At 42.7% G+C, this 23500-nt stretch overlaps 1 protein-coding gene across 6 annotated transcripts in view; it reads left to right on the top strand.

The window, feature by feature from the left end:
* MEGF10 (multiple EGF like domains 10) overlaps positions 1-22339 on the top strand; it is a 343784-nt gene extending 321445 nt beyond the window's left edge. For all 6 annotated transcript variants that reach the window (XM_044228414.1, XM_044228404.1, XM_044228423.1 and 3 more), the window contains 11 exons: positions 1090-1224; positions 1759-1887; positions 3627-3755; positions 6329-6457; positions 8635-8763; positions 10926-11162; positions 12611-12738; positions 14036-14159; positions 18498-18542; positions 19326-19532; positions 20835-22339. In XM_044228414.1, the coding sequence (XP_044084349.1) occupies positions 1090-1224; positions 1759-1887; positions 3627-3755; positions 6329-6457; positions 8635-8763; positions 10926-11162; positions 12611-12738; positions 14036-14159; positions 18498-18542; positions 19326-19532; positions 20835-21010 (1568 nt within the window). In that variant the 3' untranslated portion in view covers positions 21011-22339. The remainder of the gene's footprint in view (positions 1-1089; positions 1225-1758; positions 1888-3626; positions 3756-6328; positions 6458-8634; positions 8764-10925; positions 11163-12610; positions 12739-14035; positions 14160-18497; positions 18543-19325; positions 19533-20834) is intronic.
* The last annotated feature ends 1161 nt before the right edge of the window (positions 22340-23500 follow it).

The following is a 23500-nucleotide window of genomic DNA, read 5'->3' as shown; positions in this document are numbered from 1 at the left end:
CATTGACCTGTAAATATTTGATTCAGCAATTTTGGCATTGGCCTTACCTCAATTACCAGAAGTCAACATCAGCCAAACCTAGCGGCAAATCATACATTGTGCTATTAGACTTACAGCCAGTGCTGTGGGGAAAATAGCACAGCACTGCGGAGTTAAAAATGGGGTGTTGACATAGGTCAATAGGACTTGAAGTTAGGAAGGGATCCGTAAGATTTTACTAAATTTTTTAGTAAATGCAATCAAGAAAATAGTATATGACTTTAAGATACCTTATTCTACTTTTTAAATAATTTTTTTTCTTCGCTCTACGCATTCATCCTGTTTAATTTAAATTCAAGGAATGTCTTGAGAAGGACTTAGTTATGTAGCATTTTTTTGCTTGCTCCCTTTTCAATCACCATCATTTACCTGGATCACGTTGAGGAGGAACAATCCTTTCAGTGCAGACTGGAGGGGCACCTGGGTGGCTCAGTGGGTTAAAGTCTCTGCCTTCGACTTGGGTAGTGATCCCAGGGTCCTGGGATCGAGCCCCCACATCGGGCTCTTTGCTCAACAGGGAGCCTGCTTCCTCCCCTCTCTCTCTGCCTGCCTCTCTGCCTACTTGTGATCTCTGTCTGTCAAATAAATAAAATCTTTTAAATAGATTGATCGATCGATCGATAGATAAATAAATGCAGACCGGAGATCTATTTATTGCCAGTAATGACTCTTAAAGAATAAAGGATTGACACATGGCTTGAGAGTATTTGGGGGGTATTTTAGAATTGCGTTTCCTTTCATTTGTTTCTTCAACAAAAATTCTCCAAGCCTCCATTCTGTGTCATGCCTTGAGTTAAGTAGGACCATAAATGAGAAAATTGAGAGGACGGAGACATTTGCCTGCCCTTGAGCAATCCAGTCTAGCAGTTTCTTTTCATTATTAAAGAGTACCCTTCTTCCTTCCATGGTGGTGATTTTATACTTGGAAAATTCTCAATATTGTTTAAAAAAAATTTTTTTTTTTTACCCCTAACTCTAACTGGTGGCTGGTGTGGAATTTGAGACACACATCCCAGGAATGATAACTGTTGATTTCTGATCTATTTTCAGTCTGTTCCCCTGGTTTCTATGGGCATCGCTGCAGCCAAACATGCCCACAGTGTGTGCACAGCAGTGGGCCATGCCACCACATCACGGGCCTCTGTGACTGCCTGCCTGGCTTCACAGGTGCCCTCTGCAATGAAGGTAAGGTGTGCCAGTGTTTCGGAGAGGCATGCGGTGGTGGACGAACCACATACAGTCTGCCCTTGGGGGAGCCCGAGGACACGTTTTCCGCTCTCAGCTCCCCATGCCTTCTGGTGCACAGTGTCTGTAACTTCTGCAGATACGACTAGGAACTTCTGAAAAGCTGGCTTCCTGCTTCGGCAGAATCTCTTTATTCTCTGAGCTGTGCTACTCTTTGGTATTAACTGGAAACAGCCTCCCGTGAAAAATCAACAGAGGAAAGAAGGGTTTTTTAGCTCCCTGAGTGAGCAGCCATGAAGTCAGATTTCTAGAAATGTTATGATGTCTCCTGGATTGGGATGCCTTCCTAAGAATCTTTGGCTTCATGTGTCTGCTTAAAATGAGCTCATTCAAGATGAGGGATGCTGTTGAGTGGAGGCAGCCAGGAAATGGAAAGCTGGGTAGATGACGTTCAAAGTCATTTCCTGCCCCAAGACTGGAGTTCCATGAGCTGAGATGTAATTGTGCATTACTGACCCTGTAACTTATTCACAGTGTGTCCCAGTGGCAGATTTGGGAAAAACTGTGCTGGAGTTTGTACCTGTACCAACAACGGAACCTGTAACCCCATTGACCGATCTTGTCAGTGTTACCCAGGTTGGATTGGCAGTGACTGCTCTCAACGTGAGTCTTGTTCGAGAACAACCATGTGTATCTGTTTGTTTCCACATTCCTTAGGATGGAAGTATGAGGGTTTCTATAATCAGGAAATAATATGTGAATAATTATAATATGCCTTATTTTAATTTTAAGTGGCTTTATTCCCCATTAAGAGCTCTATACAATGTTAAATCCAAATGATGTCTTAGAAAGAATCTAAATAGGTAACATTTTGCTTATTTACTTTTCAGTGCTTCTTTGTCTATGAAATGAGGGTATTGTACTCAGAAAGTCCATTCTCAGTTTTATGTCAGGCCTCAAGTTCCAGCTATTTACTTTTCCTTGTTCTTGGGCAAAAATGATGCACATAATTATGGGAGATTTTTTTTCCATTTTTTAAAATTACTTCAGACATATTATTTTTATTGGGCCATATTCCCTACTGGATAACCAAATATAAATTCTAGATGGTCCTCCTTTTTTTCCCCTCCAGTTTTATTGAGAAGTAATTGACATACAGCACTAAATAAGCTTAAGGGGTACAACTTGATGGTTTGATGTGTATGGATCGTGAAATGATCACCACAGTGGCCACAGCTAACATCCATTGTCTCATGTAGATCCAATGGTGGTCCTCATTTTTTTAAAAGATTTTTATTTATTTATTTGGCAGAGAGAGAGAGAGATCACAAACGGGCAGAGAGGCAGACAGAAAGAGGTGGGGAGGCAGGCTCCCTGCTGAGGCAGGCTCCCTGACGTGGAGCTCAATCCCTGGACCCTGGAATCATGACCTGAGCCAAAGGCTTTAACTCACTGAGCCACCCAGGTGCCCCATAATGGTGGTCCTCATTTTAAGCAGTTATTTTCTTGAACCATTAGTATAAACAAAAAGGGGTTTTGTGGGCTTTGTTTTTGGTAAGTCAAATCATTCTACCCCATAATGTTACACAATTTCACAGACACTTTATCTGAAGTTCTTACTGCTCTTCATTGGTCAGTGACCCCCAATGATTCTGTTTTATTATTTCTGCATCATCCAATTAAGAGTTTTTATGAATAAACCGATGCTTACATATAATTGAAACCTTAAACTATACAGTTTAAAAACAAATCTCTCACTAGAGTGAGTAGAGGGGTAAGTTCATGACTTATGTGACACTGGGTCCCTTAGTTCTCTCAAGTCCCATCATTACCCCATCTGACCTATGCTTAAATGTCCTCTCCTCAGAGAAGCCTTCCCTGAAGGAGTAGCTCTGGTCATTCTTCCCTCGTTACCCTTTTTTTTTTTTTTCTTATAGAACTTGTTGCCACTGTTTTCTCTGTTGACTGGCTGGCTGGTTGGTTGGTTGGTTGGTTTGTTGGCCTGCCTGCCTCCCCTACTAAAACATAAGGTTTCAGAGGGTGGTCTGGGCCTTGTCCTGTCCTCTGCTATCTCTTCTGTGTCTAGAACAGTGCTGGGTGCATAAGAGCCCAATGTGCATTTATTTGTTAAGGAGTTAAATCTGTGCCCTCAAGATGACTGTTGCTCTGCCCACCTTACTGTGCAGTCAGCCCATGAATACAGTGTCCATTGTGACGGTTGCTGTTGCGGTCAGCATTGCCCTCTGGGCATCAGGCAGATCCGGGGCACCATGCTTGCTGAGTCCTGACTCACGCTGCTAACGTCTCGCATGCTAGGAGATGGGGTGGGAGGACGGCGCTCTCTCTGCCAGGTGCTGACCCCCAGGCTCTAACGGAACTCTCCATGCGTGTTCTGGTTTCAGCTTGTCCACCTGCACACTGGGGCCCAAACTGCATCCACACGTGCAACTGCCACAACGGGGCCTTCTGCAGCGCCTACGACGGCGAATGTAAATGCACTCCTGGCTGGACGGGTCTCTACTGCACCCAGAGTAAGCAACCGGCCTTCCAAGGCTCTCGGGGGGCGGTGGGGGGAGCCACACTCAAGGAGGATGCCAGCTCACCCTCCACGCACCTGAGCTGAGCTCAGCTGGGACTCCTGGAGTTGGAGGGTCTTGCCCTGATGACTGCTAGACGTTTAAATGTTTCTGTGTGTTTAGATGCTGTCAAGGTCCAGGTTTTCTGTCTGCATGTTGTGTCAGGATGGAACATTGCTGGATGTGGTGGTGTGCGGCTCCTTTCCCAACTCTCCTTCAGCCAGACCCTGTTTATAGGCACCCAGCTCCCTATCATTTGTACATACATGTTCATGTCTGTACATATATATGTATATGTGTATACACATACATCTACTGTTTCTACCATGTGATCCTTTATTTATTTATTATTTATTTGACAGAGAGGGAACACAAGCAGGGCAAGTAGGAAAGGGAGAAGCAGGCTTCTCGCTGAGCAGGGAGCCAGATGCAGGGCTTGATCCCAGGACCCTGGGATCATGACCTGAGCTGAAGGTAGACACTTAACGACTGAGCCACCCAGGTGCCCAGCATGTGATTCCTTTTATACGAAGATCAAAAACAAATCGATCTGTCAATTGATTGGGAAGGTGCATGGAGAGTGATGAAAATGTTCTATATAATTCTTCACATTGGGGTAATGGTTCCATGAATGTATACCCTGTCATTTATTCCAACAGCACAAAGGTTAGGTAAGTGACAGTGACTAGAAGGCAGTGAAGATGATAAGCCCCCTCCCTAACATAACTCGTGCTCTTGGGGAAGGTTTCCTTGAGTGAGTTTCGGAATCACTGGGGGGCTCTATACACGCAGGTGGCTGGCCCCGCTCCCAGAGTGCCTGAGTCACTGGGGCTGGGGTGGAACCTGAGAATTCACATTTCTGACAACTTTCCACATGGTGCTGCCAGGCTGCTCTAAGAGCCACTAGTTCTTTTTTCCATTTTATATCCCATAGTGTCCTCATTGTTTCTTCTTGTATGAGGTTTTTGCCCTCATAGCCTATACTGTGCAAAGTACTCCACAGCTCAGCGCTGTCGGGGGAAAAAAGACTCTTCTCTGCCCTCTTGCCTTGAAATGAATGAAGGAAACAAGACAGGAAAGCACAAATTATGGTTATTATTAATAAAAATGTATAGTTTATTCTTTTAAAACATTTTTAATAATAAAAGAATTTTAAGTCACAGAAATGAGCTGAGAAGGAAAGATGGGTCAGAAATTAGGCATATCTTGTTGAATACTAATTAGGGGATATAATTAGTGAAGAGGCCGAAAAAGTGTTTTGGAACTTTATGGGAGGGGGTGTAGACCTTGAGCCATGATTCGAAAGGAAGAGCTGGCAAGGAGGGAGCTTGTCTTGCGCATAGTCGGCCAAGACTGTATGCCGAAAGGGGTTCCAGATCGTTAGGGAAAAGTGCTTATAAGTTCTTATTTATCATTCCAAAATCTGGGTCTATCTCAATCAGAGGACCTTCTTGAGTGGACGTAGCAGAAGATGGTGGGCAGAACGCAGGGTCTGGAGCCAGACTTGTCTGCGTTTGTATCCTGGCCCGGCCAGCCTGCTGCTTGCTGGCTCTGTGACTGAGGGAACCTCTGGGGCTTAGTTCCCATTTGTAGGTTTAAAGGTGCGACTACCGTAAAGATTCAGTGAGAGGACACATGGAAAGCAGCAGCTGGCAAAGAATAGGTGCTGCATAAAAACGTGGCAGTGATCATTGTCCCTGCAAGCTGACCTCTGTGCTGTGCCTCTGTTTCCTGAGAGCTGAACTTTCCTTAAAACTCTCTTGAGAAAAAGGGAAAGTAAAAATCCCATGTGATACTTAGAAATGACCCTAGACGCAGGCTGTATTGAAGCTTGCCAGGGATCCCTGAAACCCCCCTGCGTGTCAGCTGCTGGCCTGTGACAGCCTGCAGGGCCGGTGCCTATCCTTAGCCCAAAGGTCCCAGGGGTCTGTGTCTTGCAAATCATGCACCTATGGAAAGTTTGTTGCTTTTTTACAAAGCGCCTATGAAGGGCAGGGGTTTAGTTTTGTTTTGTAAGTTTAGCATTCTACATACACCTCTGGTGAAGGAGCTAGTATTATCTAAGTTAGTGACAAATACATCAGATAGAGAGCTACAGCAGACTTAGAGACACCCTGTACTATTAAGTAAAAGCATACGTGTGATTTTAATATAAAGTACTCATTTCAGTCCATGGCGCTTGAGTCTGGGAGTCTAGTAGCTGAGGGAAGGAATACAAGGAAATGCCCCCATACCTCCATGGGGTTGAAAGCATGCTTTGCTAGAAGACACTCATCTCTGGGAGGCCCAGCAAGGGTTAAACTATCAGGTGTGGAACGGTTCTGCTTCCCACTCATGAATTATGACTCCTTGCAGGGGCATCCTGGGACTTCAAAGAAGCCTTTGTGACAAGCTGAGATCTGTGTTATTGTCTTTATTCACTCTCCAGTGGCTCCGCATCCTTCAGATTTAAACACAAACAGTTGGAAGAGCTTCTTTCTGGTTCTCTCAGCAGCCTCCTGACTCTGCTGTCTTTCCCTCCCTTGCAGGATGTCCTCTGGGGTTCTATGGAAAGGACTGTGCATTGATATGCCAGTGTCAAAATGGCGCTGACTGTGACCACATCTCCGGGCAGTGTACGTGCCGCACTGGCTTCATGGGGAAGCACTGTGAACAGAGTGAGTATGAGAGTGTGACACATCCATGTGGTATTTTCCCCTAGAACCAGTTGTCCTGCATGCCTAAGAATATGAAGGCAGGACCTGCAACTTTTAAGTTGTCTAAACTGATGGCTGGTCACTTCCCGGCCCAGCTGACCGTTCCCCTCCCAGAGACCGTTCCCCTCCCAGAGGCCACCTGGGGTTCCTTTCTGACTGTCTTTTCCTTCAGACCTCTTCTGGGTAAGTAATCAGTGCTCTGGGTGGAGGGGGTGCGGCTCCAAGGATGAAGACAGAATTCAAGTTTTCCATCTGTTCACCCTGGCTCTCACTCTCACTGTCCTGCTTATTTTTGGAACGGGGCTGCTCAGAACTGTACGAGCCAGTCGGGTTTTCTTCATGGCAGACACAGAGCCCAGGTTGCCCCCTGGACGAGAAAGCATTCTCTGGGGCCAGACTGAGAGCACAGGAGGCAGGTGGGCTCCCAGTCCCACTGGGGGTGGGAACCAGGTCCATGCAAACGTTGGCCCCCCCTTCGGACAGCCTTCTCTAGATGGTATTTTTATACTGTTTCCCCTAGCAACTTCTCATCTTAGTCTGTCTGACCTCCAAGACAATAGATTGCCTTAAAACTTTTTGTTGTAAGACTCCCACTCCAGAAGAACATGCTCTGTTGCAATTATGCATCCTTGTCTTGCCATTTCCGCCCCTACAGCTGTGCATCTGCAGGGTTATAAGAAAATTAGTGCTAGACTGAGTATTTCAATGTAGTCTGTTGTTCCTTTCCTCTGACTTTCATTCAATATTTTGAACAGATAAATAGGGTCTTAGAGCTGTATGGGGCTCACCCTCGTGTCATAGATGGCAGGAAAGGGGGCAAGACCTTTGTGGCTTATCAGAGGGGGCATTCCTGGGAAGGTTGCATCAAAGGTTATATGGCTGTAGGAGCAGTGTGGCCTGGAAAGGTGGATCAGCATAGCAGGAATTTGGCAATAAACAGTCTTCCTCTCTCCACTCCAGCAGCATCTCACAGCACCCCCGGATGGCTAGGTTGTCTCAGTCTGGTGTGCTGAACCTAGAAATATTTTTGCATATTTTCCTATCTAGTACATAGCAGGAGTTACCTCTAGGAATCAGCCTGGGCAGAAATGGCCCAATTTGAGTTTTGTACTGGTATTCATCTCATCCTGAAACCCATACTGAGTCACACAGTAGCCTGCACACCCCTTGTGTATGCAAATATTGTGCATCTGTGTGTATAAATGTCTAAACATATGTGCACATACATATACGCACAGAAACCAGAAGAGGCTCTAAACTGACTTTCCCTTGGAAGCCAGACTGGTTATGGTCTTATTTTTAAAAAGCTTCTTAAGTCCCTACATGATTACTTTGAACATCCAATCAAAATGTTCCTATTTTTGGAGACCCCTCCTGATGCTCATTTGTAAACAGAAACACTGTGTTTGACAGAGAACTCCAATAATAATAGCACATTGCCCCCTGCTGCCCACTTTGCAGAAAACATTAGTATTGGGGGATGATTTTTAAATTTGACATGCCTATACTCTTCTTTGAATCTATACCCAGCTCTTATTAAAAGTGCATCCTAAAAATCTCTCCATTTTGATCTCTCAGGCTTCAACCTGCACATCCCAATTTTGAGTCATTCTATAGTAAATGAAGTTCTTACCTAGAAAATTAACAAAAATTGCCCCTCCTTTGTCCCCTGCTCCCAGCTAATCCCAGTCACAGTGTGCCTGTAGGAGGATCGCTGAGCCTTCAGTAATATGCTCATGTTCTCAAGGATTCGCTCTGGGTTATGCTCTTCACTCTTCTGTCCCACCTTTTTGCCCAGAGGGGTCATCTCAGATTGCCCTGGCAGATGGTCTTCATCAGTTCTGTTGGGCTCTACAGAGTGTCTACTCACCCATCAGAGAAGTGGGTGCATAAATGCTGAAGGAGTCAGGAGCTGTGGCAAGGAGCTCAGTCTCTGGTCCTGTGCAGCCTGGCCTGTAAGTCCCCCCATGAGTCAGGGAATTCCTGTCAGCTCTAGGACTCCCTGGGTACTTCTATCTACACAAGGATCCCCTGGAAGTTCTGCCCTCTAGACACATGGGATCGTGTAGTAAGAGACAGCCTTTTGCCCAGATGCCCAAGGCTGGAGAGCTTACATTGGACTTTCATCTCCTTCTCAGAGTGCCCTGCAGGAACGTATGGCTACGGCTGTCGTCAGATATGTGATTGTCTGAACAACTCCACCTGTGACCACATCACTGGCACCTGTTACTGCAGCCCAGGCTGGAAGGGGGCACGATGTGATCAAGGTAAGGACACTAGTGCCTTGAAATGTGTAACCCCCATGTAGCCAGTGTTAAGTATTTGCACCTACCTTATCTGATGTGAATGGGTTTGGGACACTGCAAGGCACAGCTGGTTATTTACTTGCCAGATGGATGCCTTATCATTGCTGTCCTACAGGTGAGGAAACTAAAGCTCAGAGAGGCTAAGTAATTTACCCAAGGTTGAACAGCTAATATGTAGTACATGGCTATATGTAGGTCAGGGCTTAGATGCCAGGTTTGTCTGATTCCAAAGTTCATGAGTTTTCCACTGTGCCTGCAAATGTTTTCACCTTTATTGAGGTATAACTAATCTGTGAAAAGCAACACGTGTATGCTACTATATTAGAGATAGATATGCACACACACACATATATGACATGTATGACATAAAGTGTACAACCTGATAAGATCTGACATATCCACCCATGAAACCCAACCACAGTAAAGACAGTGAATGCAGCCATCACCCCCCAATGTTACCTCATACCTTTCCCTGCCACTACTGACCCTGAGGCCCCAGGCAACCCCTAAACTAGTTTCTGTCACTACGGATGAGTTTGTATTGCTAGGATTTCATGTAAATTGAATCGCACTGTATTCTCTTTTGTCTGACTTCGTTTGCTCAGCATAATCATTTTGAGACTGAACTGTATGGTTGTATATATCAGTGATTCAGTTTTTTGTATTGCTGAGTAGCATTCCATTGCATGGGTGTATCATAATTTGTTTACTGATTCACCTGTGGGTGGACATTTGGATTGGTTCCAGTTTGGGGCTATTATAGGTAAAGTTCTTATGAACAATAGTGTATCAAGTCTTTGTACGGAGATACCGTGCCATTTGTCCTGGGTAAATAATAGGTGTAGAACGATTAGCTCGTATGATAGGCATATGCTTAACTTAAACAACAAACAAACAAACTTGTGCGGGGCCTTTGAGAAATTTCTTCTGATGGTTCTGAAGCGTGATGCCCAGAGAGCTCCTGGTTTGTGTGGCTATCTTCAGGAGATAACACTCTCATGGACTCTAGAGTTGTAGGTGCCATCCCCTGAAATTGTGCACTACATAGGCATTCCTAGTTCATTTCCTTTCATTAGGTAACTTCTACGTGCTCACAATTTGTATTTGTCCTAACAATAGGAGGTCGAGTTTCACAATCACATCATTAATACACATGGCTTGTGATCACACGGCGCTGGTCTCTGTGCTCTGTGTTATGGGGCTGGGTGTCTAATAAGTGCAGCCCTCCGAATCATAAAGTTCTAGGGATGTTTGAGCTGGAAGCACCTGCTTTGGGGCCAGTTTCCTCCTCTATAGTTAGATGGTAAATCTCCGGCCGAAGTGCTTAAAGAAAAATTCAGCACCTCTGGATCAATTTTTTTTTTAAGACACCCAGTTTCTTGACTCATGGTTCATATCTTTCCTGTCCTCAGTAGACTGAATGCAAGAAAGAATTATGTAAAGCTATGGTTTAAATTTTAATAAGTAAGCTTTTAGAGCCATGTTGTCAGGTGCTAACTGGGACGGACCTTTCGGTCATGGAAAATAACTGCATAGCGCAGTATCTCCCAGGGTAAAAAGCCCACTAAAATTAGGATAAGGCAGACCCTCATCTTGGACCAGATTTATAATGGAGTTCCTTGCTTGGAAGGACAATTACTCTTAGAAATGTTAAGGATAGACATAAAATTAATTAGGCAGTTGAAGCATTTAGAAGTTAGCCTTTCATAAGCTTACTGTTGCTTAAGAAATAAAGCATGGTAAAAAAAAAAAAAAACCAACAACAACAACAACAAAAACTAGATAAATTATTACCTCCAGTGAATTCCTGGTCTGGTCTGAGTGTCTATTTAGTGTTTATGCGAGAAGCTCCCAAACCCTACAGTGAAGTCTATGGGTTCTGGAAATCCAGTCCGATTTTTGAGGCATAGAGCTGCCTTTTTCCAGGCACAGACCAGCCGACAACATCCGTAAATGAAGAATGTTCATTTTTCCTCCTGCAGTTTCTAAAAGTTTCCAAATTAACCTTTCATGAACTGAAAATATCCCGTCATGGGCCCACTGGGAGAAGTTTATAAACTGAGTTCAGACGTTTGGCTGGCACCTGTTAACCTTCCTCAGATCTCGTCTTCTCCTTTCACTAGCCGGTGTCATCATAGTTGGAAACCTGAACAGCCTAAGCAGGACAAGTACGGCTCTTCCTGCTGACTCCTACCAGATCGGGGCCATCGTGGGCATCATCATTCTTGTGCTGGTGGTGCTCTTCCTGCTGGCCTTGTTCATTATTTATAGACAGAAGCAGAAGGGAAAGGAATCGAGCATGCCAGCAGTTACCTACACCCCTGCTCTGAGGGTCATGAATGCAGACTATGCCATTTCAGGTAAGACTGGTCCCTAGGGCCATCTTACTCCTGGAGAAGGAAGGTTTCATCCTGGTTCTTTGAAACTGGGGCATGTGGCTGGGCTCTCTGTTGTTGTCCAGTAGCCTTGAGCAAATATTGTGTTTGGAAAAGATACACTGTTACGGCTGTGCCATAGAGGTCAATGGTAGCAAAATCATCACTGTCTTCTTCCATGAGGGTTTTTTTTTTTAATTTATTTTTTTCAGTGTAACAGTATTCATTGTTGGTTTTTTTTAATTTTTAATTTTTTTATTTATTTTTTTCATTCCATGAGGGTTTTTAAACTGGATTCATTATGGATTCATTCATTATGCTTTAGACCTTGGGAATTTCAACCAGGAGGAAGCTTTGCTGGGCACCTAAGCTTTTGTCATATGTCAGGGACTGGGAGTGGAGAGGAGGAGGCACCCATAAGTTTGGTAAGGTCATGGAGCACATCAGGGAACAGAACCAGATCTTCTGTCTCTGGACCTGGGCCTATACAAATCATTAATCACATGGCAACAAACTTATATAAGAAACAGTTTTGTCATATTAGCAAGAACAAAGCTGTTCTGTAAGAAAACTCTTTAAAATCTTTCTTTCAAATGTGCCCAGAAATGTAAATTTTTAAGTGATATGCTCCTTCATCAGAGAAAGTAACCACTTAGGGGCGCTTGGGTGGCTTAGTCAGTTAGATGACTCCTGATTTCAGCTCAGTTTGTGATCTCAGGGTTGGGAGATCGAGCCCCACATCAGGTTCCACATTGAACATGGAGTCTGCTTAAGGTTTTCTCTCTGCCCCTCCTCCCAGCCCACTCCTGCCCATGCTTGTTCTCTCCAAAGATGGAGAAGGAGAAGAAAAAAAGGAAGAAGGAGGAAGAGGAGGTAGTGAGGAAGGGGAAAAAGAAGAGGAGGAAGGGGAAGGAGGAGAAGGAGAAGAAAGAGAAGGAGGAGAAGAAACCACTTAAATTAAGGAATTTGTACACTTAAAGTAATTTATTATTTTAGACAATTACTGTAGGATGGGTTACATGTTTATATATACGCTGATTCTAGGGGGAATACCTAAAGCAGCTGATTTGCTTCATAGTATATTTCTGGCACAGAATATTATGGTGAGAACTATAGGGTCTAAAAGATTAAAAAAAAGATTTCAAAAAGATTAAAAAAAGAGGCAAGTTCCAGCAGACATAGCTTCGAAGTGATGGCTTCCCAGGCGAAGAGGAGTTGTCTGAGGACACGTGCATGGTTTTCCAGGAAGCAGGTAGGAAGGCAGGCACCTGCTGCTTCTAGAAGCTTTGCTGCGTATGCTGGGCAGGAGGGGATTCAGCCCAGCCTGTAATGTGGAAGCGGTACAAACATTTGTTCTGGTTATTTTGCTTCCCTTTGTTCCACATAGACTTAGAGGAGCCTGTCATCTTAATCATTTCCTTCTCTTCTTACAGAAACCCTTCCCCACAGCAATGGGGGAAGCGCCAACAGTCATTACTTCACCAACCCCAGTTATCACACGCTTACCCAGTGTGCCACATCCCCTCATGTCAACAACAGGGACAGGATGACCATCACTAAGGTGAGAGGAAGTGACTCCCAGGCCCTGACCCGGGACAGGGAAGAGAAAGTACAGGAAGGAGCATGGAGGGAGAGCTTCAGCTCTGGGCACTTTACATCTCTTATCTTGTTGATTGCATATTAGAATCTCAAATTTACTGGTGAAAAATCCGAGTGGTGGGGAGTTACATTCACTTCGAAACAGAGCTCCCCAGTTCATGAGGGAGGCAGTTGGAGTGTGAGTCACGGTCTCCTTGTCTCCAGTTTGTACTGGTTCTGGTGTAGGTCTTTGGAATAATGTTTCTGATATTGCCTGAGGTTTTAAAATGATGTCTCAGAGCTGACCTTAGCAGACTCCATCCTGGGTCCTTTCTTTTGTCTTTTCAGACCACCTGTCTTCCAGTGCCCTGCCGGGTCCCCCTGTCACAAAAACAGCTGCATGTGTTGATTTAGGTTTAACCACAGGAAATTGCTTTTTTGTAGGTCAAAAATGATCAAATAGAAACTGTACGCCAAGCATTTCTAATCAATCTGCAAATATAAATTCATTTAATCTTCACATCGATCCTGTGACTCAAGAGTGATTGTTTTCCTCATTTTATAGGTACACAGAGAGGGTGGACACCTAGGGCTGCTCCTCCCATACCACTCACCTCACCCTCAGTCTCCTTGAGGACGCTTGGAAATTCCAAGCATTTCTTCCTTCCAACTGTCCCAAATTATATTTATAATCTCCATTGTCATATTCTGGCTCTCTGCTAGACGAAAACCAAGCTAATCAAATTAATTCCATTGCAATTAAATTAATGCTGCTGGATTTTAATTATGGCACCTAATAGTTAAATAGCCCTTCCATTCCCTCAAGACTTTCCTGTTCATCATTGCATTTGTTCTCCTACATATTCAGGGAAGGAGGCGAAGTACATAGTCTTATCCTCATGTTTATTGCTAAGAAAATGGCTCAGAGTCACTGGTGATTCATAAGAAATCATACAGTGTTTGACAGGAGAGCTCCAACCAAGAATTTAACTTTTTTAAATTCAAAGTTCCATGTACATTAACTCAAGTCAAGTTGAATGGGCATAGAGTGACTAAGGGAGATGAAGAATCTGAAGCAGTAGGGGAATAGTTGGGGCCAAGGGATGGATACTCCTACTGCCCTCTAAGGCCCACCCCATGATGACCTCTGTCCCCTTGCGTGGCCTCCTTGAAGAACCAGCCCGTGATCCATGCCACAGATGTCCTTTCCCACCTCTGTAACACTGTGCTGGCTATGCTATGTTCTCTTTTTACATCTTGGTGGTTTATATTTTTAACAGTCGAAGAACAATCAGCTGTTTGTAAATCTGAAAAATGTGAATCCTGGGAAGAGAGGCCCAGTGGTGGACTGCACGGGAACACTGCCAGCAGACTGGAAACATGGCGGCTACCTCAATGAGCTTGGCAAGTTCTCCCAACATCCATCCTCAACAAGCTCCCTTATCTTCTAGTCCCCTCAGATACTCATAGAGTTATGATGTGCCAAAGAGATCTATTGGAAATATGCATGAAAAAAACCAGAATGATAGAATTATACCTAATGCCTGTGTGGGGCTTATTAATGTCCTGGGTGCTTTATCTACCCAACAAACATTTATTAAGGTCCTAGTGTGTGCCAGGAATTGATAAAAAGAGATGAGAATCTCTGCCTGCTTGTAGCTCCCATTCTAACTCTACATATATTAATTTAAGATTTTTTTTTTTTATTTGACAGAGAGAAATCACAAGTAGACTGAGAGGCAGGCAGAGAGAGAGAGGGAAGCAGGCTCCCTGCTGAGCAGAGAGCCCGATGCGGGACTCGATCCCAGGACCCTGAGATCATGACCTGAGCCGAAGGCAGCGGCTTAACCCACTGAGCCACCCAGGCGCCCCTACATATATTAATTTACATGATTCTCACAAGTACTCTGATAAGTAGGTACTGTTAATGTCATCATCATGTTCATGTAACAGTTGAGAAACTGAGTCAGTCCCCTGAGAAAAGTCTTAAAGCCTATTAAATGGTAGAGCTGGGGTCTGAATTCTGTCAGGCTGGTACCAGGATGTGTGTTCCCCTTTGCTGTCTTTTAATATGGGGCACCCATACTTGAGGGCCGCTTCCCCTTTAGGTGAGGAAATGAAGCTATCAACAGGAATATAGTCAGTGCTTCTCGAACATTTTGGAATCAGACCCGCTTCATAACTCTTGAAAGTTATCAGGAGCCCTGAAGAGTTTCTTTCAATATGGGTTATATCTATTGATACCACATTACAAATTAAAACTGAGACCATTTAAAAGAGTTATTTACTGCTTTGTTTATAATAACAGTAATTAATTTCATGATAATGTAAAACACATTTTTATGAAAAAAAACCCCACATTTTCTGAAACAAAAACAAATTAGTGAGAAGAGTGGCACTGTTTTATATTTGTTGGATCTCTTTAACATCTGGCTTCAGAGAAGATGGATTCTCATATCTGCTTCTCCATTCAGTCATTGGTGATCCCACGCTTGGTGCTGCTCTTAGACAACCACCATGCACTTGAGAGAGAACAAGAGTGAAACAGGCACATAATGTCGATGTATTATAATGAGAACAGTCTTGATCTTGTGGGCCTCCTGGAAAGGGGGTGAGGCCTCCTGGACCAGCCTTAAAGAGCTGCTGTGACACCCTACTGAGTGAACTGTGCCATTACCAAGCCATTGCCCCTGATTTCAGGGAGGTGCTTGATGAAGCCATAACTGATATGTGCTCACCTTATGGATAGCAAACCCTTTTTTGTATTTATTTGATGGTGGAGTGGCCAGGAAAACCCAGTTAAATTTGAATTCCAGATAAGCAACAAATATTTTTAGTATAAACATATCCCAAAAGTTGCATGGGGCATACTTACCCTAAAAATTATTTTTGTTTCTCTGAAATGCAAATTGAAATGTCCTTCCTTTGTTTTTATTTGCTGAATCTGACGACCTTACTGGATGGGCCCTTCCATGAATCTTGTTTTTTAGAGGAATAAACTGGGAAACCCAGAGAGGTTAACTTCTTGCCCATGAGAGGATTTCATGGAAGGAAGAGGGTAAAGCCAGGTCTCAAAGTTCATCTTCCAACTACTTACTCCTCCCCTGCTCTTTCTGGGAACACCATATACGCCAAATAACCTAAGCCAGATAGAGGAACAAGTCAGTATGGGCTCTGGAATCCCCTATTACTGTAGAAATGTAAATGTGAAAATAGAAAAACAAATACAAATTCTTAACTTTTGTCTGCATTCTCTATCCATATTATTAAATAGCTGTGGATTTCTGAACACGGTCAAATTATTTAGATACCAGATACACAGTATACTTATCAGCCAAATCATATAACATCAGAGAGATTTCTTGTAGCTCCAAGGAATATGTGAGTTGATATCAGCAAAGTACTCGCTGGCACTAATGAGGGAAAATTTCTCTTACTCCACTTTCACCTGCTTCATATGGTCCTAACTCTAGGACCCAGTCCCTGCCGTGGTAACTTATAAACTTCTCTGCTTTTTATCTCCTTAAGACCCACCAGACTGAGAATGTAACATCTTCATTGGGAATTCTGGGTCTCCTTCATGAGTTTCCATCCAAGAGCAATTCTACATTTAATGTCCCTTTATAGTTGTTGGCCAGAAAAAGTCTTCCCTTACAATGGACAGGGTAGGGCACACTATGGATGCTGAAATGTGTATGTGCTTGACATGATGGAGAAGTTGTTGTGATGTTGTCTGAAAGAGCCTAAACCTGGCACAAAAAACCCTGGGGTCGACTCCTGGTTCTGTTATATGGCACTGGGCTAATCACCCCCATGAAGAAAATCCATTCATTTGTGGCATAGAGCTAGTGATCATGTTGTGACTCATTGTGTGAATTAGATTAAGCAAAGCATTTGAAAGCATCTATCCAGGGATTGGAACAAATGGGAGTTTATATGAGGAAACCTGCCTGCTCCCTCATTTAAACAGCCTCCAGAGAAAACCTGGCAGGTGTGCTGGTGTCACGGTGCCACTCTTGTTCCCTAATTTACTCTCCACCTCAGGCTGTTCCTCTCCTGAGCCTCTTGGGGGAATGCTAGCCATTACACAGCTAAGATCAAGATGGACAGTTAACAAGACTTTGCTAAAGTCTGGAGACAGCTAAGTGAATCGAGCAGAGCAGCAGAGACAGAGTTCTTTCATAGGGAGTTCTCAGAGGCCACAGGTCCTACCCTTCTTCATGCGGTCTTTTTACAAAAGTCTGGGAATCCCTAAGACCACCCTCAGGATCCATAATTTGGCAGAAAGAATCATAGAGCTCCCTGCGAACTGTTATATTCATGGTTAGAGTTTATCACAGCCAAAGGATACAGGTGAAAATCAGCCAAGGGAAGAGGCACAGTGGGCAGAGTCAAGGAAAGTTCCAAGCCAGAAACGTCCAGCTGTCCTTTCCCAGTAGAATCATGGAAAGTGCTGACTTTTCCTGGCTACAGTATATGACAAGAGGCATGAAGTATTACCAGCCAAGGAAGCTCACTTCAGCCTTGGTGTCTAGAGTTTTTATGAGAGTTTGGTAAGGTCAACATGGCTGACCGCCCATGTGGTTGACCTTTTGACCAGCCCATCTGGAGATGGAGCTGACATGAAGTGGCCCAAATCCCCTTCCATAAATCTCTTTGTTACACTATCCAGTGTAGTCCTAGGCCCCAGGTAAACAAAAACACTGTTACTGGGTAGGATAGTCCAAGGACTTAGAGATCCCCTCCCAGGAACTAAGGGCAAAGGCCAGAGCTTACTTTGATTAGTAGGTTAATTCACTATACATCCTTATCCTGCCTACCTACATAATTGGGTACCTTTCCCACCAGCTAGGAGCATGGCTAGGCTTCACAACCCAGACCCAAAAGAGAGAAAATATTCTCTGAGAAAAGAGGACATTCCTGTATCCTATCCCACGATATTAGACACACCCTCTCCCTTTAAGGGATGCTCCCTCTTTCCTCACAGAAGTGTGTCCTCCAGGACATCAGAACTTGAGTCAACTACCACTCTAAAGGAGACATGCACAGTCGCAGGGGATCGTCCCCTAGCCATTCTCCTACTTATTTGAATATTTGTCATTAGTCATTACTCTCTGTTTCTGATATAAGACTATACCATTTCTTTAAAAGATCATGGAATGATCTTGGAATGCCTCCATGTAAAATGAAGCTGGGGGTCGTAGGACACATTCTGTGTTACCATTCATTTATACAGCGCCTCAGAGTTTAGGACCCCTTTTCATGCGGTCTAGTTCACTTAATGATCACACCAGCCCTGTAAAGTTTTATCTCATTTTAGAGATTAAAAAAAAAATTGACAGAGAGAGAGCTTGCCCAAAGTCATGTGGTGAGCAAGTGATGAAATTGAAGTCCTTTGTTTCAGTTCTAGCCCTGGCTATGTCCTTTCCACAGTGCGAACTTGAGTCAAGTATACCAATTCACCCATGCCTTATTTCATTCCTGTACTGATCAACCTTTCCCGAAGTCACTGGAAATGAGTAGGAGGATGATCTGAATGATATATATATGTATTTTAAATTCTAGGTGCTGAAAATATCAAGCAACCTGGTAACAAAGGTTTGAAAAGCAGCACTCTTGGTTATTTCTTGCAGTGGGCAGATCATAGGTGCCCAAACCATCCTCCTCCATGACCTTGGAATATTAGATGGGTTTTCTCTTGTTTTCAGATCTCACTGGGGACTTTTTTCTTCTTTATCACAGGAGCTTTTGGACTTGACAGAAGCTATATGGGAAAATCCTTGAAAGGTATGGTGTAAATTTAAGGAAGAAATACATCTATCAGAACCATAATTTTAAAAACAGTTTATATCAGAGACTGAAATTATTGGCTAAACAAGCAAAAGTGGCAGTGTAGAGAAAATGGTCAGTTGTTGGTGTGGTTAATTACACCACCAGACACCCAGACATGTTTGACTGAGGTCAAGAGCGTGACTGTAGGTGCATGGTGTTAGAGCATAAGTCTGCAGGAACAAAGGTTTCCATTTGCTGGGGAAGCACGCATATTTCTTTGAAAAGATATAGGACTTACGGAGAGAGAGAAACGTATGAAAAAGGAAATAGCAAGGAAAACAAGAGCTCAGCATCTTTACATGAATAACTTCTTGTGCCCAGTCCTGAAGTTTTACAAGGAAGTCTCACGTCACAAAGACCTCCCTCACCACAATGATAGAACTATCTTGTGCTCCCAGGGGCATCCACGGGTGGTTTCTTGATGGAAGCCGCTGAGAATTCAGAGACTATTAGTAAATTAGAATGGAAATAGTTTTGAGTGTGAAACAAAATCAAAATGAAATCAAATCCACAATGTTTTACATTGATACTCACCTGAAAGTGGAGCTAAAATTTACAGATGGGTAATTTTAAAGCAGATCCTCTCCAAAACAGGTGGAAAATGTATGGTGTTGCTGTTGGTATATATAATTATAGAAAACTAGCTACAAAGAGAAAGAAGTAACCTGAGTATATTACCACCAAGAAAAAAATGTCCCTGCAATAACATTTGCTTTTCTCCCCCATCTCTCTTCACAGATCTGGGAAAGAATTCTGAATATAATTCAAGTAACTGCTCCCTAAGCAGTTCTGAAAACCCATATGCCACTATTAAAGACCCACCTGTACTTATCCCCAAAAACTCAGAGTGTGGCTATGTGGAGATGAAATCACCAGCACGGAGAGATTCCCCCTATGCAGAGATCAATAACTCAACTTCAGCCAACAAGAATGTCTATGAAGTTGGTGAGTTCCCCTAACCAAAGAAAGAACCTAATATAGGAATTTTTTAAAAACAGTTGTAAAGTCCTTGAGCATACAGTAACAGTTCTTATAAACATGATTGAAGACACTGGTCCATATTTTCAGTGCAACCTGTGTTTTCAGTGACCATATTAGTTGGTGTCAAATAAATTTTAAGGGAAACAAAAATAGCATTTAGCAAAATTAAGTAAATTTTCTTTATCTCTCACTTGGCTGTCCATCTTTTGTTTTGTAACCATAGTGACTATTTGAGCACACCTGTGGAATAGCATATGTCTCACATTAGCTCTTGTGTGGAGTTAGCCTAAACAAATGGTTCAAGGGGATGAAACAGGTGTTTCTACTTCCTGGTTGCATATTCATTACATTAATGCTTTTAGCAGGATGGAAAAATTTTACGTTTAAATTTGTCTGATATATTGATAATATTCTTGGATGTGAATGGGATGGAAATTAATAAGAATTCAATTTAAAATTAGAATTACTTTGATTGCCCCTTACAAATACCATTTGGGGAAAGCTGAAACACATCAGAGCTGTCACCGGGTAGGTAGAATAGGGCTATGTATTTAGTTAGGTTTTTTTTTTTCCTCTCTGTCTCTCTCAAGTTTATGATTTAAACTTCAAAAAATTCTCTTTTACTTGTTAACTTATAAATGAAGTAGTTAATTTAACTCCAGTAGCTAGTAATTAATTAATGTCACAGACATGTCTCTGAAAAGATAACTTCTTAAAGAATTAAGACAGCTTTTTTTTTTTTTTTAATGGGAGGTATAGTGACCTAAATTTTTTTTTTTTTTTAAGTTGGTTACAATCCCCCTTTGAACCGTCTGGTTAACCCACCACTTTAACATGGGAACTCAACTGAGAGCCAGGGTCCTGAGTCCTAAAGTCACCTTGTTAAGTATTTCCATGAATTGAGTTACCCTGGAAGGACCTCAGTCTTCTCACCTATAGGGTAAAGAGTTTGGACTAGATTATCTACAGAGTGCTTTTCAGACAACAGTTCACATCCAGGGTTTCTGTCTAGTCCCTGGGTATCTTCATCCCAACCTGCGGTCACCTTTCTGTTCAGAACTCCAATGTACACATCAGCTGGTCTGACAGACGTAGAGTAGCCACCTCAATGTGATTATAAAACCCTCCTTTGTTCATTAAAATAATGTTTCTTTACATTTCTAGAAGTGCTCCTCCTATATGTGTGAGATTTGCAAGAAATGCCATATTCTATTCTTTTTAAAACTTTCCATTGCTGATAAATTAATGTGTCCCTGGTTGTCACAGAACCTACAGTGAGTGTTGTCCAAGGAATATTCAGCAATAATGGGCATCTCACCCAGGATCCATACGACCTCCCAAAGAACAGTCACATCCCTTGCCATTATGACCTGCTGCCAGTCCGAGACAGTTCACCCTCCCCCAAGCGAGAGGACGGCGGCAGCGGCAGCGGCAGTGAATGACACCAAAGGACTGCTTGGTAGCCGCTGAAACAGTTTCCAGAACTGCAGTTCGGTTCTTCTCCAGCTCAAGTTTGCCACCTTAGGTGAATGTTAATCTACTTGGTAGGCAACTGTTGGACATGAACCAGAAAGCTCAAAGCTAAGGCTGACTGACCGTAGGTCCACCTTGTACAGGTGGCTCGGAAGGAGAGATCAATGTGACTTCCTGTTCTTCTAAGCATTAGAACTGCACTCATGAAGCATGACTTCCTATAAAATCTGGGCTGAAAGCATGACTGCACAGAGGTCTTCGGGAGGGGGTCATGGGGTACGGTGGCTATTGGCATTATGGCTTGAACAATTAAAATTTAAATATTTTCTTTCTTATTTCGCATTGCAGACCTGTACCGAGGATTGTGCAGTTATCATAAAATCTAGTGTGAATCACTAAACATGTAGAAGTGAAGGGGTATAGTATTGAGTCCTTATGTTTATTTTTTTCAGCTGGACTCAGACTTAGAGGGATAATATGAACCCAGGAAGAAATGTTCTGTCAAGTGGCATCCCTGAAGAGACTTTGAGTAAACTCTAGAATTGGTTAGCCCATTTAAATATGAAAACTTTAGACTTTTTTTTAGGATGAAGAAATGAAAAATTAGACTTATTTTAGAAGTAGTAGAATTATTTCAGGAATCAGTATACAGGTGTAGTTGGCTGAGGGTTATCTACTTGGACCCTTGGCCCACTTTTGACCCATGATGTCATTCTGATCATTGTCCCTATCGTACATATTCACCACTGAAGGTCCATAACATATCAATAATTATTTCATAAATATGGAAATGAAATAATTTTATTTTTGACAGACCGGGTTAAACGAGTGTATAATGATTGGAAAATGTTGTAAATTTTAAGTGTAAGAAGACGCTTCGGTTTTGTAAACCATTAGTAATACATGCTGTAATATAGAATTAGCAGAAAGTTTTGATTAACTTTTCCCTAGAAGTGACCGGAATATTTTTGTGCATATTTGAGAAAAGGGCACTTTCCTTTTATTAATTGTTGATTTAGAGAAACTATGCTTAAGCTGGTCTTTTGCATTGCTAATATGACGTGTACCCCATTTTTCATTAATTTGTATTTCTGTTTTTAAGTTGTATATTCTATGTTTTGTAGTGCTTGGACTGTTAATGAAAAAATTATATTATATGTTCATTGTTTCTTGTATTATTGCCACTTATCTTTTTTGCTTGATAAAATGCATTGTCTGTTTTTTTCTTTTAGAGGGAGGAGATGAAAATACATGAATCAAATCTATTAAAATTGGCCATTACTAAAATTGCAAAGTAACCAGGGATGAGTGGCTTATAATCGAAATAGAGAAGCTTTTTAATATTAATGGAGCTCCTTTTGATCTGTGGGCTCCAAATCTTGGTTAAGCCAGGGGGTAGGGGAGTGAGGAACTGTTCATTATGGAACGAGTACCACAGACTGGTCTTACCGAAGACCTTCGTTGGGAGGATCACACAATTGATCTTCCAAACTGGGACACTTATGAGTGTAAATGAGGGCATTATGAATATTTAACCCACAGTGGGCGTAAATCTGGACTGTCCCAAGCAAACCAGAATGGATAGTCATCCTTTGCATACCTGTCATGCACTAACATTTTTCACTTCAAGGTAGTTGTCTGAAGAGAATGCCAACGTGATGCAAGGAAGCCGGTTTCTCCTTGACCTACCTGGGTGAGCAGAATGTCTGAAAAGCTGCAGGAGGAAGCAACTTCATGAGAGGAAACAGTGGCTGTGAATTTTTAAAGACATGAAACCCTATGTGGTGTCTCAGTGAGTCAGTTGACAAATAGGTATTTGTGCACCCATTCTGCTAGGCATTGTCCCTGCCAGTTATCAAGTTGGGGTATCCAGTGAGTTCATATCACATACCTGCCCCTGTGATGGTGGTTTGGTCAGGGAGATAATACACACTTTGGACATTCACTCCTTTAATGGCTGTTTCTTGTCAAGAGCCCCAAAGTTAATTCAAGGACATCTTTAATTTCCTGGAACACGACTTAGAAACAATTGGTTCATTTCAGCAGTTACCCTTTGGCGGACCATTGGCTCTAGGGGGTGGGTAGACATTTAACGGAGACACTTGTGGGTCAATAGCCATGAAAAGTCCTTTCTGGTAAAAAAAAAAAGTCTTATCCCCCTTCTTGTTTAAGAAGCACCTCTTCATTGCTCCACGATACATTTGAGTTTCCCCATAATGCCCTCAATATAGTTTAAAAAAAAACACAAACTTTTTTTCTCATTATATTACAAAAAACAAAAACAAAAACAAAAACAAAAACACAAAAAACAAACCACCAAAATCCTGAGAGCTTCCTGTACAAAGACAAGAGCATCTTAAGCAGAAAGCTGGGCAGCAGATGTGGACTCAGAAGGAGCGCTGCCATCCCTCCCTGTGCATTCTCTCTGCTGGACCAGCTGCTCAGGATTGATGCTGTCC

This window comes from Neovison vison, chromosome 1 (assembly GCF_020171115.1).
Source record: "Neovison vison isolate M4711 chromosome 1, ASM_NN_V1, whole genome shotgun sequence".
Classification (NCBI taxonomy): Eukaryota; Metazoa; Chordata; class Mammalia; order Carnivora; family Mustelidae; genus Neogale; species Neogale vison.
This window is presented reverse-complemented; position numbering and strand designations above follow the sequence as displayed.